The sequence below is a fragment of the Panthera tigris genome, chromosome B3, assembly GCF_018350195.1.
Source record: "Panthera tigris isolate Pti1 chromosome B3, P.tigris_Pti1_mat1.1, whole genome shotgun sequence".
Lineage (NCBI taxonomy): Eukaryota > Metazoa > Chordata > Mammalia > Carnivora > Felidae > Panthera > Panthera tigris.
In genome coordinates, this window is record NC_056665.1 from 52814300 (window position 1) to 52834169 (window position 19870).

At 41.9% G+C, this 19870-nt stretch overlaps 1 protein-coding gene across 11 annotated transcripts in view; it reads left to right on the forward strand.

The window, feature by feature from the left end:
- LOC102962141 (aromatase) overlaps positions 1 to 19870 on the forward strand; it is a 108546-nt gene that overhangs the window by 71515 nt on the left and 17161 nt on the right. For all 11 annotated transcript variants that reach the window (XM_042988860.1, XM_042988865.1, XM_042988855.1 and 8 more), the window contains 2 exons: positions 4548 to 4698; positions 16605 to 16759. In XM_042988860.1, the coding sequence (XP_042844794.1) occupies positions 4548 to 4698; positions 16605 to 16759 (306 nt within the window). The remainder of the gene's footprint in view (positions 1 to 4547; positions 4699 to 16604; positions 16760 to 19870) is intronic.

Sequence of the window (19870 nt, forward strand, 5' to 3'; positions counted from 1 at the left end):
ACATCATACACTGATAGTTAGATCGCATAGTACTATGGTTCTCAGCCACATCTGAGGCAGGATCCCCATGTGGATATTTAAGAAAAAAATCTTCCCAGGTGATTTTTCACGAGCAATCGGGATTGAGAGCCATGGTTATGACTCCGAACCCTTTCATTTGACAGAAGGGGAAACTGAGCCCCAGAGAAATGAACTGCCTTGCCCAAGCAAACCATCATGACAAGTATAAGAAACAATAGAGTTCAAACTCCTTGTTTTACAGGTGAGGGGTTAAAACCCAGAGAAAGGAAATGATTTGTCAGCATCTCGGCTTGAAAGAAAGTGGGAGGTGGGATGGGTGGCAGGGAGGCAACCAAGAATTCCTGAATCCCAGGTTGATGATCATTTTGCTAGCCAGGGACCTTGTGGTCCCATGCTCTCCCTTTGAAAATGTGGGCTCTGGTGGCACAGACTAAGGTCCCTGGTTCCTGGCTGGGGGAGGAAAGGGGAGACAATTGGCTTTGTCAGGGTGGTTCTTCCCAACCAGTACTTCTGAACTCCTTTTGTCAGTTTCCTTGAATCACTGGTTCTCTGCGCTCTTAGTTTTACAGGTTTGGGAGAAGCTCAGGATCAGGGAAAGCCAAAGGGAATGAAGAAGGTAAAATGATTTAAAAGCCCTCAAGTCAGGAATGCCTACGTGGCTCAGTCCATTGTGTCTGACATGATGCCAGCGTTGTGGCATTGAGCCCCACATCAGGCTCCCCACTGAGTGTGGAGCCTGCTTGATTCTTTCTCTCTCCCTCTGCCCCTTTCCCTCTGCCCCTCTGTTCCTCTTCCCCTCTTGCCCCTGCCCCACACACAAGCCCTTAAGTCAGTTACAATTTACAAAGGAGTGTCATATTCATTTTCTCCTGTGCTCCTCACAGCATTGTGGTGAGGTAGGTGTGTTTATGCCCATTTTGCAGATGAAAAAACTGACATTAGAGGGTAGATGGTACACAGCTAGTAAGTGATGAAAATAAGACTCAGAGCTAAGTTCCTTGATCCACGTTCCCTGAGAGGCCCTGCTGTGTTCAGAGCCAGGACTATGCACCAACAGGCAGGTGACTTAGTACTGCGAGAGCTATGGGAGTCTGGGGAGGACAGAGTCATTCCTACCTGGGGGTTTTGTTAAGTGTCAGTTCTGGGAAACTGCCCCAAGTTCACCAATCTCTGCCCAGGACCCACAGTTACCTGGCCCCTGGCAGCTCTCCTTTCCCCGCGGGCACATAGCTATCCCCAACCTTGCACATGGTTTCTCTCGCATAGAGCCTCTCTCTAACTTAGGAACCACATCCCCGGAGGCGGCACTGCAAAAAGGACGTGGCCACACATTCCCCTAACTCCCACTAAAAAACAACTTCACAGAAAGGTAAAATAGCTATGTCATCACAGTCCAGGACAAGAAACAGGATGTTAGCAGCATCCCAGAAACTTCTCTTGTGCCTTTTCACTCATACCCCCTCTCTCATCCCCAGCAGTAAACATTCTTCTATTTTGTGACAACCACTTTCTTGCTTTTTCATGTTTTGCTACCTAATTTCATATCCCCAAACCATACAGATTAATTTTTGCCTGGTGTTAAATGTTTTAGCAATCAAGTCCGACATTACTTCTATATTGCTTCTTTTGCTCAATATTATGTTTGTAAGATTCACCCACATTGCAACATGCAGCTACAGTGCATATGGTATCCAGTCACACAAACATTTCATGGTTTAATTACTGATGCTACTGTTGGTGGATCTTTGGGTGTCTCCATTTTGGGGATATCGTGAACAGTGCTGCTATGAACATTCACGTGCACAAGTTTCTCTAGGGCATATACCCAGCATGGATTGCAACAGCTTCTTGATCAGGACAGTGGGTGAGAGATCCCAGCTGTTGGCTTCCCAGAGGCTGTTTCTGCACAAAAATGCAGTGCAGTATTTATTGCTCCTCTTTGGGCATGAAAGAGGCTCCCACAATTGCAGCATGCCTAGATACGCATTCTCAAATCTAAGAAGCAGAGAGCCGCTTAATGTGGATGCAACCAGAATATTTACCTAATATCCTACCAAAGTTTCTCCCCCGCTAAAGCATCCTTTTCTCAGCTGGAGGGTATAAGATATACGTATAAATGAAAGGCTCACATTGTGTTGTAATTATTTGGTATAGTACTTCCCCCCCCCACCCCGCCCACATACTCTCCTCTCCTTATCACAGCATCTCCTGTCCATAACCTGTAGCTAGTGTCCATACCTAGTAGGGTCTCAGTAAGTGTTTGTTGGATGAATTAAGCTGACATGTGATTAGTCAGCAGGGACCCCAAACTTGGATTCTTTTCTGGTTAGAACACCCAGGTTTTCAACCTAAGCAAAGTTCATCGAATCTCCCTTTTTTAGTGGATAGAGATCTGCACTGTCATATTTTAAACTTGAATGGTGGTTCCCCAATAGTAAGACCTTCTATATGGCGCCAAACTTTTAGATAAAAAGTAAAGAGTTCAGCCTTTCATTTGTATGCCTTTGGTTTTCATGGGCCTAGCATATTATGTAAGTAAATGTTTGTCAAATAAGGCTATTCCCAAATAGCCAGATGTTTGACCTCCTATGGACTAAATGTACATGATAAAGTGATATGTTTCCATTTTTATCAAAATGTAAATACAACCTAAAATACTCTAAATGAGGATCACGTTTAAAACTTCATCCTTCATATTATATACACATCTCTAAATAACTTTAAAAATTCACCCAGCAGGGGCTCCTGGATGGCTCAGTGGGTTAAGCATCCGACTTTGGCTCAGGTCATGATCTCATGGTTGGTGGGTTTGAGCCCCACATCAGGCTCTGTGCTGACAGCTCAGAGCCTGGAGCCTGCTTCAGATTCTGTGTCTCCCTCTCTCTCTGCCCCTCCCCTGCTTGTGCTCTCTCTCTCTCTCTCTCTCTCTCTCTCACACACACACACACACACAAATAAACATTTAAAAGAATTTTAAACAATTCACCCAGGAAACATTTATTAAACATCTACAATGTTTCAAGCTATAAATAGCCAGCAAAATAGTTTGTTATTATGCACAGCTTAATTGATTAGAGATCTGTATATCTGATGACATTCTAAGGAAATACATATTCACATTTGCTCATTTTAATCTTTTGAAGAATTTAATGAAATTATTTTAATATAAAGCCAATCATCTACTTATAATTCAGTGTTATTGGAACAATCATAAGATTAAGAAGAACCCTTTGAAAATGTTTTGGTTCTACATATAATGCCCAAGACCTTCACTTTAAAGAAAAAAAAAAAAAAGCTGACAGTCTTATTCCCATTAACCCAGGTATTGCAAAGTTATGGACTAAATCTTATTTGCCGAATTTGGGACTAAACATGCAATTTAGATGACTCAAGCAAAAGCTTAGATTATCTAGATTATTTACACAACTCTTGCCCCTGGAGTGAGAACATGCACCATACAGTTGTGCATGGCAGCTTCATATTTTACTGACAGAATGAAAGTAAAGGAGAAAGATTTAGAAAAGCTACTACTTCACAAAAACCATTCCGAAAAATTTCTGTCTAACATTTTACCACCACCAGTAAAATCAAGCTAGCAAGTTTGTTCTCTGGTCTAGGCAGCAGCAAATTCCCCAGTTTTTACTGGATTTATGTTCTTTACAGTTCTGCCATTGTCTACATAAGCAAGGACATGAGAAGTTACTGCTCTTGAGTAAAACCACATCACTGGACTCAAATTCTAATCTAGACATTGATCAGATTCATTACCTATGAGATTTAGCTCAGGATTCTTTTCTTAAACTGAGTCCTTTTTGAAGGTAAACAAAAAAGAAATGGATATTCTCTGTTTGAATATTATCTTTGCAGACCATGTCTGTCAGTTAAAAAGATTACACCAGGGGTACCTGGGTGGCTCAGCTGGCTCAGCTGGTTAAGTGTCCGACTTTGGCTCAGGTCATGATCTCACAGTTCATGAGTCCAAGCCCCACATTGTCAGAGCAGAGCCTGCCTCAGATTCCCTGTCTCGCTCTTTCTCTGCCCCTCCCATGCTCGATCTCTCTCTCAAAAATAAATAAGCATTAAAAAAAATTACACCAAAACTACAAACTCATGTTAAGCCTCCCATTCTGTCAGCTGGGGATCCAAACCAAAAGTTTTCAGACAAAACTCGGCAGCCAAATAGACCTGTCAGCTTGTCACATGTCCTGACTTCCATGCTTGTAAATAGATGGACTGACTGACTTGTATTTGAAACTCACTGATACTGCTTAACATGGTGAGAAAATAGTAGACACATACCCTGGTTCATTCAGACTGAATTAAGATCAAATGGAACTAGCATGGTATAGGCACTGAACTACTGTTTTCACATGTTAAGCTTATTTGGGTTTTTAGTGATTCACAGATACACATCAGAAGATGTAAAAGAGCATTTAGATATTAAAGAAGAAGAATAGCAGTAACATAAAGCAGTTGCTCTTTCTGGTGTTGCTAAAATTCTGAATGTGATCTTTTCCCTTTCCTAGGTCCTGGCTATTGCATGGGAATTGGGCCCCTCATTTCCCACTGCAGGTTCCTGTGGATGGGGATTGGCAGTGCCTGTAACTATTACAACAAGATGTATGGAGAATTCATGAGAGTCTGGATATGTGGAGAGGAAACACTCATTATTAGCAAGTAAGTCTGTTAAGAATTGGAGACATATTTTTAAAACTAAAGCTGCATTTTTTCCTATTAAGTAACAAGCAAACTTATTTTGATATCTTGATCCTTTGTTTCTAAGGGTATGTTTTTGATACTGAAATGGAGGTGGGCAATTCCCAGGTGAAAATCTATCACTATATACAAGTGAAATAATTGGGTTTTGCCTAACGCCAGAGGTACACAGATAAAGCACTCTGGAAAGGTGGGAAACTATTCAAAATTTCTCTCCAGATGATTTGGGTTTGATAAAACATACTTTAGGGAGAGGCATTATCTTCTCTGCTTTCCTAAGATTTTGCTCTTCTCTCTATAAGTAAGCATTTAAAACAAAACAAAACACCTGAGAGAAAGAAATCAGTACCAATTTGCTAATGTGCTTCTAATAGTAGGCTACTGAGCACCTCTAGCAGGATAAAGAGTAGAAAAAAATGCTATTCATATGCTCTGATTCTATTTACGACTGTGTGCCAGTATCTCAGCTGAGTGATCTTAAAAAAATTCAGGAATATTGCCTATTTAAAAAAAATGGTTTGTTATATTCTCTGGATAAATTTAGCATTGAATTCATCCAGGGTTAACCAAATAGGCATCGACTATAGAGAACTAGCTTTGTGAAATACTAGTTTTCGTTTTCACTGATCATAGAACATGGAGAATTTCAAAGAAAGCATATATCACTAGACTTTCATCTATTATTACTAGATATTTAACAATGTTATATGCCAACACTATCTCATTAATGAGTTTTTAGATTCTCTGACAGGGCTTTACCCAGAACTAAGACCAACTAGGGTTTTACCGATGAATTAGAATTATTTGTCCAGATACACAGACTATTGCCCAGAGGTAAGTGAAGCATTTCTGGAAACCACATGGATTTTTTTTCAAGCCAAGCTGATATACATCATTTCATAAATACCACGGTAATCTTTGAGCCCAATTCTTTGAAACAAATAACTGAAAGAAGGGAGTGGGGGACCAATAATTATCCTTAGATTTTACTTCTCTTGGGATACTGAGCTCTGGTCAGCCAAATTTAGGTGAATTTGATACATTCTCACTTAAAAAAATTTTTTTAATGTTTATTTATTTTTGAGAGATGGAGAGAGAGACAGAACATGAGCAGGGGAGGGGCAGATAGAGAGAGGGAGGCACAGAATCTGAGGCAGGCTCCAGGCTCTGAGCTGTCAGCATAGAGTCCAACATGAGGCTCGAACCCATGAACCATGAGATATAACCTGAGCCAAAGTTGGACACTTAACCGACTGAGTCACCCAGGCACCCCGATATGTTCTCATTTTAAAAATCCAATACTTTGGGGCACCTGGGTGGCTCAGTCGGTTGGGCATCGACTTCGGCTCAGGTCACGATCTCGCGGTCCGTGAGTTCGAGCCCCACGTCGGGCTCTGTGCTGACTGCTCAGAGCCTGGAGCCTGGAGCCTGTTTCAGATTCTGAGTCTCCCTCTCTCTGACCCTTCCCCATTCATGCTGTGTCTCTCTCTGTCTCAAAAATAAATAAACGTTAAAAAAAAATTTTTTTTTTAAATTACTATTTAAAAAATCCAATACTTTAATCACTTTGGCAACTGAATACAGTCTCAACATGTCCTGAGACTGATGGGGGCTTGCTTGGGACGTTGGCTCATTTGGCCCTGCTCTTGCATCCCTCAGCATAGCCAGTTGCCTTCCAGCGCTATTTGGCAGACAAGTAAAGGGACCTGCAGGATACTTATCCAAAAGGATATCCATCTACAGCTCAGAATCTAGAGCAGTGGTCCTCACCCTGGCTGCACAGGGAGCTTATAAAAACCCCAAGGCCCAGGCCACACCCCAGCTTTCAGAATCTCTGGGGGTGGGACCCAGGCACCAGTAGTGTTCAGAGCTCCCAAGTCATTCCAGTGTGCTGCGGAGCCTAAGACAGGAGAGCAGGTAAGCTGCCTCCAGCACAAAGGGGTCTCTCCTTGGGGGTAAGGGAGCCAATAAGCAGGGCTGGAGTGCTTTTGTCTTAACATCTTACTCTTTAGTCTAGCTCAGGTGCTGAGCTAGTGTCAGATAAGAACCTGAGTGAAGAATGTGGCAAGGGCCCAGAGGACCAAAACAGAAATGGCTCTTAGATACTACATACTTGGCTCACCAGATACAGTCCTGGAAGCCCAAAGCCATTCCTGAAGTAGGATCCTTGTTACAGTGCAGGGTGGCATCTGACCACTCTGCTGTCTTCATGAGGAAAGTGACTTTAGCAACCCTGACCAACTCAGGTGCTGATTCATGCTCAAGATGCACACACAACCCATCCCGCCCCTCCCCCAGCTCTCCCACTTCTCTTCTCGTCCTGTCCTAACCGGCTTTTCACTGGTTGGAGTCTTTGTGTTCTCCTTAATTGACTCGAGCGCTCAATTTTGTTGTTAAGGGCTGAGCTCCCTGCAGGAATAGGACATGTTTGTCCCCATCTCCTTCCCTCGCCTGCTCTTCAGGTCGCTTCCAGAACTACCCGTGCCTCTTGAAAATACCCCAATTGGACCTCAGAAAGATTTTTATTTTTATTTGAATAGTTTGCCAGGTTTTTTTCTTTTGAAAAGTTTGAGATCTCTAGTCATTACAGCTGACTAGAGATTATGGCCCAACTTTTCCAACCAGCATAGTCTTGAAGTGGTGGGGGCTGCAGAATTTCACAGCGGGGGTGGGGGGTGGGGGTCAGGTGGGGGGTGGGGGAGTCAGGCCTGAGTGCTTCCAGGATGTTGCCTGAGCAACTCTGAACTCTGGGGGAAGGTTCATCTGGGCATCCGTAGAAAAAGCACTCACAATTCCCCAGGCAGGTAAGCTCTAAATTAATGAGGGTCTACAGATGTTGCCCATGATACTATATGTTGTGTGTATGTATCAATTTTTGTAATGAATACAAAAAAAAAAAAGAATGTGAGTGGCATTAATAAAGGGGGTTAGTAATTAACATGCTAATTATGGTCATATAGTAATGAACATACTAATTAGGGTTGTATTTGTGTATCTGTTTTAATCATATGTAAATTTATAGGAAATTCATTAATTTATTCTTTTAACATGCATTTATTGAGAATTTACTATATACTAAGCACTGGATGATCCTAACTTATAATTATTATTGCCCCCCCATTCAATCATTAAATATTTATTGAGAACTTAACTATGTACACTGGGTATCATGAGCAAATCAGCCAAAAATTCCTACCATCATAGAGAAATATATTGTTGTATTGTTAATATACCAACAATAAATGAGTGTATCAGTAGGGTGACCAACTGTCTTGGTATGCCTGGAACAAGGGGGTTTTCTAGGATGGGGGACTTTGAATGTTAAAACTGGGACAGTCCCAAGCAAACCAAGATAGTTGCTCACACTATCTTCAGGTAGATATGTGCTATATAGGAAACTAAATTAGGGGACAGCCAGTTGCAGGGATGGAAGTGCAATTATAAATAGGTGGTCGAGGCAGGCCTAATTCAGAAGACAGCATTTGAATAAAGACTTAAGGGAAGTGAGGGAAGGAGTCATGCAGAGAGGTAGAGGAAAACCATTCCAGACAGAAGGAACAGCAAATGCAAACCACTGCGGTGGAAGCCTGTCTGAAATGTTCAAGGAACAACAAGGACACCGGTGTGGCTAGTGGAAGAATAGTGGAGATGACACTAGAAAGGTATCAAGACAGTCAATAATATTGGGCCTTGCTGGCCATTGTAACAACTCTGAATTTTACCCTGCAATGAGATGGGAAGCCTTTGAAGAGTTTGAGCAGAAAAGTGACACATCTAACTCATTCATGTTTCAGCAGACTCCTGACTTCTTTACCCACATTCTACCCACATTCTTTGAGACTAGGTGTTAAAGGAACAAGGATGAATGCACAGAGGGCAGTTAGACAAGAGATGATGGTGTCTGGTCCGTGTGAGAGCAGTAGAGGTGGTAAGAAGTAAAATTCTAGGTATATTTTGAAGGCAAAGTCAATAAGGTGCTAAGAGATTGATGTTGGGTGTGAGAATTAAGGTGGTAGCATAGTGTTTTGCCTTGAATACCTAGAAGAATGAGGGTATCATTACCTCAGGTAGGTGGAGTAAGTTTGGGATGGGGAGAAATTGGGATTCCATTTGGGATATTTTGACTTGATATGTGCAGTGTACAGCTGAGTAGGGTGTTGTGAAGGAAGGTCTGAGTCTTTTGACCCTCCACCACAGTTAGAAACTAGAAAAGGAGGCTGAGAAGGACAGCCAGAGAAGGGAAAACCAGGATAGTATGGTGGTCTGAAAGCCACGTGATGAGGGTATATCAGGGAGGATGGAATTGTCAAACATGCCAGATAGCGCCAGGTTAATGGAAGAAGATTTGAGCAACATTTAGCAACATGGGTGACCTTGGCAATTTCAATGGAGTGGTGAGGGCAAAAGTCTCACTGTAGTATAGAATGAGGAGAGAGAATTAGAGGCTACAGGAGGAAGACAACTCTTCCAAGGAGTTTGTCATAAAGGCAGCAGAGAAATGGAACAAAGAAATATAAAGAGATATATAGTCCAAGGAGTTTTTGTTAAGATGGGAGAAATCACAACATGTGTGTTATGATGGCAATGATGGATTATAAAGCAAAATTGTTGATGGAAGAGAACGGGGTGTGCTAGGTGAAATGTGAAAGGGGGTACAGGTGACAGGTGGAGTTGGCGTTGAATAGGGACATGAAAGTTCATCCACAGTAAGTTTGAGAAGTTTGAATATATGAGCACAGATCCTAGTAGTTGGAGCTTGCAGATATTCTTGTTTCTTTTTCCTCAGTGAATACATACATACATACATACATACATAATACATACATACATACCTAAGACTGGGGAAGTAGAATGTTTGAGGAGAGAGGAGGCAGGATTTAATAGTCATCTAGAACAGTAAGTGTGAATGGACTGGGGAAATGTAGTAGAATTGCCAGCTGCGCTAAGAACCCACTTGAATTTAACTGGGATTTGTCAGTGTGTGTGTGTGTGTGTGTGTGTGTGTGTGTGTGTGTGTGTGTGTTTTCCCAGCCACATTCAGCTCCCAGGAACAAGCACAGAGTAAGCTAAGAGTTGGATTTAGCCAGGGGTAAGGTTTTACCAGGGGTAAAAGATTTTACCAGGCAACTATGACAAAGTAAGGAGAGGGTCAAGGGAGTTGAGGATTCATGGAAGAGAGTGATTTTAATGATTGACAACAAAATGTTTTTTCCAACTTTCTATTAAGAAAATGTTTAAATGAATAGGGAAGTTGAAAGAACAGTCTTCCCATTCCTTGCCCCCATGACATTGACCTCTTGAAGAGACCAGGCCAACTGTCTTATAGAATGTATTTCACATTTCTGAATTTCTCTCTTTACATTATGATGTCACTTAACATAGTCCTCTACTCCCTGTGTTTCTTATAAACTGAAAATTATGAATTTTTTTAGAGAGATAGAGTGTGAGCAGGAGAGGGAGGTGGAAAGAGAAGAGAGAGAGAGAGAGAGAGAGAGAGAGAGAGAGAGAGAGAGAGACCCAAGAAAGCTCCACACCCAGCGTGGAGCCTTACACAGTGCTCAATCTCACAACCCTGGGATCATGATATGAGCCGAAATCAAAAGTTGGACCCTCAACCAAGTGAGCCACCTAGACACCCTAAACTGAAAATTATGTCTCAGTTTCATTCAGGTGAAACATTTTTGTAATAATACTTCCTTGGTAGGGCTAGGCACTTCATATTGCATCACATCAGGAGACAAGGAAAAGTTGTCCCACTATTAGGGATGCTAAATGTGATCACTTGGGTAGGGTAGTTACAGTCAGATCTCTCTATTATAAAGATTGTTTTCCTCTTGCAGTGACTCCAGTATTTAGCTGGGTATGTGAGGATATTAGAGGGGCAAAGGACAAGGGGAAGGTAATGGGATCAACAGAGACTAAGTCTCGGGCACAAAACAGGTCTATATGGGCAAGTGTTTTTAAATGTTTGGTACCAATTATTCCATTAATTTTCTCCTCCATATTTATTTCTAGTACTCATCACTCTTGAACCTGGCCACAGATGTGTGAGTCATTTTTTTTTTGAAGGTTGTATTTTTAAGTAATCTCTACACCCAACATGGGTCTTGAACTCACAACCCTGAGATCAAGAGTCGCATGTTCCACTGACTGAGCCATCCAGGATCCCCTATGTGAGTCCTTTAAATTCAGAACTGAAAAGTGGCTTCCTCTTCACTACCTAATAACTTATTTCCTGGCCACTTTTCATTTTGAATAGACAATAGGTTTGCCATCTTTGGTGCTGTCTTTTGACTTCAGTCATGTTTAAAGAAGAACAATGAAGGGGAATGGGAGAAACAGGCTTCCAATTATGGAACGAATAAATCACAAGGATGAAAGGTACAGTATAGGGAGTACAGTACTGGTATTGTAATAGCATTGTATGGTGACAGACGGTAGCTACACTGTGGTAAGCACAGCATAATGTATAAATGTGTTGAATCACTGTGTTGTACACCTAAAAACTAATGTAACACTGTATGTCAACTATACTCAAGGAAGGAAGGAAGGAAGGAAGGAAATAAATAATGACTCCAGGGCCGCCTTGGTGGCTCAGTCAGTTAAGTGACCGACTTTGGCTCAGGTCATGATCTTGCAGTACGTGAGTTCAAGCCCCGGATCGGACTCCATGCTGACAGCTCGGAGCCTGGAGCCTGCTTCAGATTCTGTGTCTCCCTCTCTCTCTCTGCCCCTCCCCTGCTCACGCTCTGTCTCTCTCTCAAAAATAAATAAACGTTAAAAAAAATAAAAAAGAAATAATGACCCCAGTTACCATGCAATTTACACTACCCTTCTGAGGGTAGTGTCCCTTCTGAGCTTGGGGACTCACCTGGTCTCTCTTCAGTGTATCCCCCAGTCAATATAACATCTCCTTCAACTGGTGTTATAGGCTGGCCCACAAGGCTGGAGCATGGTCTCTACTATTTTCGTGACCACCCTGTGTGCTCTGGGCTGGAGTCCCTAGTTCTTCACCAAACTTTATTTCTTCACTTTCCCAATTTATTCTGGTTATATAAAGCCAACCTACTTTTGAAAAAAGGCCTTGTTTTAAATTGTTCACCGGCAGCCGGTCACTCTTCACTCTCACTGTGTATCACTTCTGTCTTGACAGCTTTGTCCCTTGCCAAGTTGGAGCCTCTGACTCGAAATAACTGAGATGTTGGCGCCCCCTAAAGAACACATTTATTTTTAAACTTAGCTCTTTATTAAGTAATGCACATTTAGTTGGGTTTAAGTTTGGGGCTTCTTGTTTCTTTTTTAAAAATCGATTACTAATTTCTCAAAGTAAGTGGCCATGCTAATGTGGTTAAAGCAGTATATAACAGCTCTAGGGGTCAGAGCGGAAAGAATAGCGCTCTGCTTTACTTCTAGGCACTTAAAGTTCTTAGATACAAATTTGTGAATAAAGAATATACAAATTACTTACTTTCTGCTGTACTTACAGAATAAGGTAGGGGAAGGTGAGAGAAGCTAAAGTCCTAAAATCTATTAATAATCTTTTCAGCCCTCTCAAAGCATGACTTCTATATACAGGAAAAAATTTTAGCTGTTTGTCAGTCAAATTAATTCCCTGGAATACAAAGAGAAGCATCTGTATTTTTGTTTTTATTTTTGTTGTTTGGAAGAGAAATACTTGTCCAAAACTTGGGATCATTTGATGAATAATATCTGGAATTAAATCAAGAGAATATTTGACTTAATAGAGAGTGTTTTGATTTGAAAATAAGATGTTTTTCCTTGAAAGAAATAATCTAGTAGACAATTTATTCATATAATAATTATGTTTTAATTTCCTGACAATTCCATCATTTCAGGGCCTTTCTTTTAAAATTTAAATAGGACTATGGAACCATCACAAATGTGAGGGTTTGGCTAATACTTAGCCCACTACTCAGCCAGAGCACAGCGCCTTTGGCCCAATGTCTTCTTAGGAATGTGTTTTCACAGGCATTAATTGAACAACCTAATTAAGGCACACTCATCCTTCTAGGAGCCAAGTATCAACTTTAAGAAGGAGAAGCAAGTGGTAAGATGGTCACTGTAGCCCAGTGCACATACTATAATCACCACTCCCCATCTTTGAGGGTTATGTGCTCAGAAACACTGCAGAGGAGGAGAATTTGCAGCTGAGAAACAAAATTTCAGTGGAGAAGTGGGGAGGAAGAACCAAAGTTGCAATGAACACATGAAAACTTATATAAATATTAAGTTCACCAAAAATAATAATGGCGTCTAAAGCACTGATGATATTTTACGTATCTTGAATTTGCACAATTGGGCACTATGCTGCTACTTTCTCTTCTCTCTTTCTCTCTCTCCCACACCAGAAAATGCCCAGGTTCTCCCCCCTTGGCAGTATCAGACAGATGTTTATAAATATATTTTGCTTTCTTGCAATAATATTCTCTTCCGATTCCTCTGCTCAAATGTTTAGTCCTAATTTTATTATCTCTGTCTCTGAACTCCTCTCTGGTCTCAGAGACATGGGGTATCTTATAATCCTTAAGTGAAAAAAACTCTGGGGGGTCTATTTCAACTTATCTAGCAGACCTGGGCAGTTTAGTTCCCAAGACCCAAAGTCAAGGATTATGTCACTTGAGCTCTGCCCGTGATCCCCAGCAGAGCATACACAGGTAAGCTACATTGATACATGGCCTGGCTCCAGTATAGTAAACATGGCCGAAAGTCAGACTAATGACAGTGTACCCTGCCTCAGCTTTCTTCATTGCCTCCCATAGTTGCACCACAGAAAACCTCTACTCCTTCTCTGCTAACCACTTGGCCCCTCTTTTTAATTCCCAAACCCTGCTCCCCTTTTCTCCCTATCTCCAAGAAAAATGGCTATCAATTTGAGTATATTTAAGTGGAAAATTTTTGAAGTTGCTGAAAATATATATGGAGAGAAGTAAATCTGCTTATGCTGACAATTTACTAAGGGGAATTTGCATTTGGCCGTGTCGTCCACATATAAATACTGTGACCTAGGCCTTGTAATCTGAAGAGCCTGTTATCATGCCCCCTCACAGGAGTCTGGGTAATGTATGTACTTGGAACATGCTTTGTTAGCGTAGGGAGGTAGAGGACAATAAATGAGACTTTGGGGCTAAGCACAGCCTCTGTGGTCCTCTGTGTACTCTGTGTTCTTATTGTCCACTCAGCAGCACAGGGATGTCTGAGGGCCCCAGGCCTCAGAGGCAGCATGCTCCAGCCTTATGTATGGAAAGGCTGGGCTTTGGACGGAGGTGGCTGACATATGACCTCTCTTTCCTCACTCACTCAACCACAACCATGTACCCCTGTCAGTGAGAATTTCGGGGTCTAGCTGCCTGCACTCCCACCTCCTGCACTGTTTTGTCTGCCTCTTATCCTCACTGTACAGACTTTCTTCCATATCCTTCAGATAATCTCATTTGATTTTTCCAAATGAGTGGTATTTGTGTCCGGTCTATGCCTACAATGTGATATTGGCATTTATGAAAATGCCACCACATGTCCTGCTTATTATCTTCTCTATTCTCCAACAAACACTATCCTGCCTGTCTTCATGTAATGCCCTTCTGCTCAGCATATGAAGGGTAGCCACCTAGCTTATGAGCACGTGCCATGTTGGAGTTCCAGTTTCTGACCCATGTGGTCCGCGGCCTCAGCTGTCACTCAGCCTTTGTCCAGCTAGCCTGTTTCCCTCTGGGCCCTGCATGAACCTCTTTTCCAGCCAAAGCCCCTTGCCATAGGAAGTGCAGTCACTTGTAGTGTTTCTTAATTTCTCTCTTGGCAGATGAAAAATGAATTTATTCCATCCACCCCACAATTCTCAACTTCATAAATTCCCAGCAGACTTCTTTTTCTGAGCACTGATCCAGGAGTCCTCTCCTCCCCAAATCTGCACTCTGTAGCATTCATCTCAGCTCTCTTCCCTCTCCCTCCCCATGCTGCTAGCTGCAAGTATACCCTGCAGTAAACCCACCTACCATTTATACTGAAGAGCACAATTATCCTCTTATCCTTTATCCTGCTGATTATTAAATGACTTAAATTATCCATTTATCCTTCCAATGCCACAGGATAACTTCTAAGCAGTCTTAACAAAACATCTCAACAAGGTGAGTTGGTCTCTCCCTGCAGAAGAATTCTGTACTGCTATCCTAAGAAGATAATATTCTCCTCACGTGTGCAGGCTTCTAGAACTTCTTCAGCTAGAATTTTATAACATTTCATAACTCTAAGTGCCTCATCATGCCCAAATTGACCCCTGGGATGTGGGGGGAAGGGAGCAGCTCCTAGAAGAAGAAATGGTGGGGAGGGGAGAGGAAGAAGGAACTGCTTTCTCCTGCCTAGTTCCTCCTAGGCCTTAAAACTGAGCACAGGTCTGGAAAACAGTGTGGAGCTTCCTCAAAAAATTAAAAATAGATCTACCCTATGACCCAGCAATAGCACTTCCAGCAATTTACCCAAGGGATACAGGAGTACTGATGCATAGGGGCACTTGTATCCCAATGTTCATAGCAGCACTTTCAACAATAGCCAAATTGTGGAAAGAGCCTAAATGTCCATCAACTGATGAATGGATAAAGAAATTGTGGTTTATATACACAATAGAATACTACTTGGCAATGAGAAAGAATGAAATATGGCCTTTAGTAGCAACGTGGATGGAACTGGAGAGTGTGATGCTAAGTGAAATAAGTCATACAGAGAAAGACAGATACCATATGTTTTCACTCTTATGTGGATCCTGAGAAACTTAACAGAAGACCATGGGGGAGGTGAAGAAAAAAAAAAAAACAGAGAGGGAGGGAGCCAAACCATAAGAGACTCTTAAAAACTGAGAATAAACTGAGGGTTGATGGTGGGTGGGAGGGAGGAGAAAGTGGGTTATGGGTATTGAGGTGGGCACCTGTTGGGATGAGCACTGGGTGTTGTATGGAAACCAATTTGACAATAAATTTCCTATTAAAAAAAAAGAATAAAAAGAAAGATAGTTTGATTCTGAAAAAAAAAAAAAAACTGAGTGTGGGGGGGTGTGGCGCAGAATGGAGGCAAAACAGTGAGGAGGAGCTGAGAAGTTCAGGGAAGCCTGTTGGCAAGGTCCCAGTGCTGCTACCTCAAGGGCTATCTAATGGCTCACCATGTCCTATATCCTGAGAGAACTCTGTGACCCTGGAGACCTTGATGAGTCAGGATGGAATGCAGAGCCCCAGGATAGCTGCTGTCACCACCACAGATAGCTGTCAAGGCCCAGCCCAGCCAGCTAAGCCCAGAGCCTGGAGTGACCAGGAGGTGTCCTTCAAGCCCAGAATGATACTCACCGGAGGGTCCAGGCCTGATTAGAGACTCTGGGGATAGATGGTACAAGGCCAGACTACTGGTTCCAAATGAAGATGACATCAGCAATTCCAGGAACTCTGGATTCCGAGACTCACTCCTGTAGAGGGTGGTGCTGTCTGGAGTGGGGCTGGAGGCTCTCAGGACCCTCTGGTGGAGTGGAGGGCTTGGCTTCTCAAAGCCTTGCAGCTCTGATCCCAGTTGTGGGTAGTATTTTAATGACTTGGAATTAGAAAAGAGGGAAATAAAGAATGGTGTGTGTGTGTGTATGTGTGTATGTGTTCTATCTTTCGTGGTGCTCAAGCAGGGTGTCAGGAGGTAGAAGTATTTCAACTGGAGAGGGATGTTCTTCCACTAACAGAAGTGTTTATTCAATACGAATTCTAGAATGCACTGCATTTAGATCAACATGCATTTGCTAAGAGAGTCACCTGGTATCAAAATCATCACGATGAGTTCTCTTAACCCTTACAAATTCACACTAAGGTTTGCTGTCTCTGCAGGTCCTCAAGTATGTTCCATGTAATGAAACACAGTCACTACAGCTCCCGATTCGGCAGCAAACTTGGGTTGCAGTGCATCGGCATGCATGAAAATGGCATCATATTTAACAACAATCCAACCCTCTGGAAAGCTGTTCGACCTTTCTTTACAAAAGGTAATCAGGTGCTGGCTACATTCTGCTCTTTTGTCTAAAAATGTGCCCACTATTTTGGAATTTAAATTTTGCCACTTCACTTATTTTGAAATAATAAGATATGGTAGGAACTGTTCTAAGCACTTGATATTTTAATCCCACAGCAACCCCATGTGGTACACACTCTTATCACCTACATTTTACAAATGGGAAAACTGAAGTTTACATAGGTGAAGTAACTTACCCAAAGGTCCCAATATTAATAAAGAGTGGCCCAGGAGACAACCCCAGAGCCTGCATTTTTAACCACCACAAATTCTGTTCTTCCTGTTGATGCACAAAGCAATTTCATAGACATGAAGAAGAGATAGAGCTCTACACTTAGGATCATTTCAATTAAGAATTTAGTGTGGAAGGGGTGGCTCAGTCAGTTAGGTGTCCAACTCTTGATTTGGGCTCAGGTCATGATCTCACAGTTTGTGGGGCTGAGCCTCCCCTCAGGCTCTACCCTGACAGCAGGAAGCCTGCTTGGGATTCTCTCTCTCTCTGTCCCTCTCCACCATCCCTACACCACCCACTGAGTGCTCATGCACATCATGCACGCAAAGGCATGCACACATGCTCATTCTCAAAAATAAATAAACTTTAAGAATAAGAAAGAAAGAAAGAAAGAAAGAAAGAAAGAAAGAAAGAATGAATTTAGTGTGGAGGCACCTAAGTGGCTCAGTTGGTTAAGTGTCTGGACCCTTGATCTCAGGGTTGTGAGTTCAAGACCCACATTGGGCTCCATGCTGGGCATAGAGCTTACATTAAAAAAAAAAATTTAGTAAGAATGTAGTGTGTCAGTCACATGTTTGATTTAAACACAGCCAAGCAATGTGCTTGCTAGATCACTGACTAACATTCCAGATGTTTTAACAGAAAACAGTTTGTGAATAAAACTTAGAGAATTGTAGAACTAGGAAGGACTGTATATGTCATCTTGTTAAGCCTCTGAATTTTATAGTTGAGAAAATACAGTCCTAGAAAGGTTGCGATTTTTGCCCAGGCAACATAGTAAGTAATAGATAAGCAGAGACCCCACCCCAAGTCTCCTTATCTAGTGATTTTCCCCTTTACTATATCTTGCTGGAAATGAAGAGGTTGGGGAATATACATGACCAGTCTTTGACATCAACATCAATGAAGATAATCATGTCCTGGAACCATTTTCAGTGATAGAATACGGGGCTAGATAGATTTTATGTCTGACCTTCCACCACCAATATTCTTCCCTCTAGCCAGCCTCTGTAGTGAACCTGGATGCCTCCCATGTGCTGCTGAGATAGGGAGAATCTATGCCTATCCCAGTTGAGCATTGATTCCCTCTACAGAGTCGTCCATCACCAAGACTCGGTACAACTCTATTGTGGACTCCACTGTATTTGTCTCCTATTGCTGCTGTAACAAATTGCCACAAACTTAATGACTTAAAACAACATATCAGTTATCTTATAGTTCTATAGATAAAAAGTTTGACATAGGTCTCAATGGACTAAAATCGAGGCGTTGGCTGGGCTGTGTTTCTGGAAGCTCCAGAGGAGAACCTGTTTCTTTGTCTTTTCCAGCTTCAGAGGCCACCTGCATCCCTTGGCCTGTGGCTCCTTCCTCTGTCTTCAAAGCTAGCAACAGCAGGTTGAGTCCTTTTTATATCACATCTCCTAGACCATCCTTCTTTCATCACATCACTTTCTGATTCTGAAGGCTGCTAGAAAAGGTTCTTTGCTTTTGAGGACCCATGTAATTAGCTTGGGCCCACCCAGATAATCCACAGTAATCTCCCCATCAATTCCTCAACTTGAATCATATGGACCAAGTCCCTTTTTCCATGTGAGGTGACATATTAATAGGTTCCAGGGATTAGCACCTGGGAAGCTTTAGGGGGCTATTACCCTGCCTATCACTTGTGTTGGGCAGTTCAATACTCTGATACCTTACAAAACTGCAGACTGGATTAATGGAAAGAGTATAGGACTCAGGATTATAAATGGTGGGTCCAAGTCCTAGCTCTGCCACTTTACTAGCTATGTGACCTTGGACAAGTCACTCAACCTCTCTGAGCTTCCGTTTCTTTCTCCACAAAAGGTGATACCACAGAATATTAATTCTAGAGTTATTGTGATGAATAAGTGAAATAATGCTGTAAGACCCTATAGAAATGTGGGGGGTTTTTGTTTGTTTTGTTGAAGTATAGTTGACATACAATATTATACTAGTTTTAGGTATATGACTTAGTGATTCAACAATTATATATGTTATGAAATGCTCCCCACGATAAGTGTAGTCACAATACAAAGATGTGACAATATAATTGACTATATTCCCTATGCTGTACATTATATCTCCATGACTTACTTATTTTATAACTGGAAGTTTGTACCTCTTCACCCCCTTCACCTATTTCACCCATCCCCACCCCCTCTCACTTCTAGCAACCACCAGTTTGTTCTCTGTATTTGGGTCTGTTTCTTTTTGTTTGTCTGTTCATTTGTATTGTTCTTTATATTCCATATAAAGTGAAATCATGTGGCATTTGTCTTTTTCTCTCTGACTTACCTCATTTAGCGTAATACCCTCTAGGTCCATCCATGTTGTTGCAAATGACAAGATTTGAAATGTAAGTTTTATTTTACTTTGCTGTTTGGCCCAGGTGCATTAGGAATATGTGAACTAGTGTTTAGGAGCAATTAACTCTCACATACCAACATGGTTTACCTTGCCATGCAAAAATTAATAGAATTTAAATTTTTTTAACATTTATTCATTTTTTTGACAGAGACAGAGCATGAGTGGGGGAGGGGCAAAGAGAGAGGGAGACACAGAAAGCAAAGCAGGTTCCAGGCTCTGAACTGTCAGCACAGAGCCTGACGTGGTTCTCGAACTCATGGACTGTGAGATCATGACCTGAGCTGAAGTCAGACGCTTAACCAACTGAGCCACCTAGGTGCCCCCAAAATTAATAGAATTCAAAATTTTTTTAAATTTTTTTAAATGTTTATTTATTTTTGAGACAGAGAGAGACAGAATATGAACAGGGGAGGGTCAGAGAGAGGGAGACAGAATCCGAAGCAGGCTCCAGGCTCTGAGCTGTCA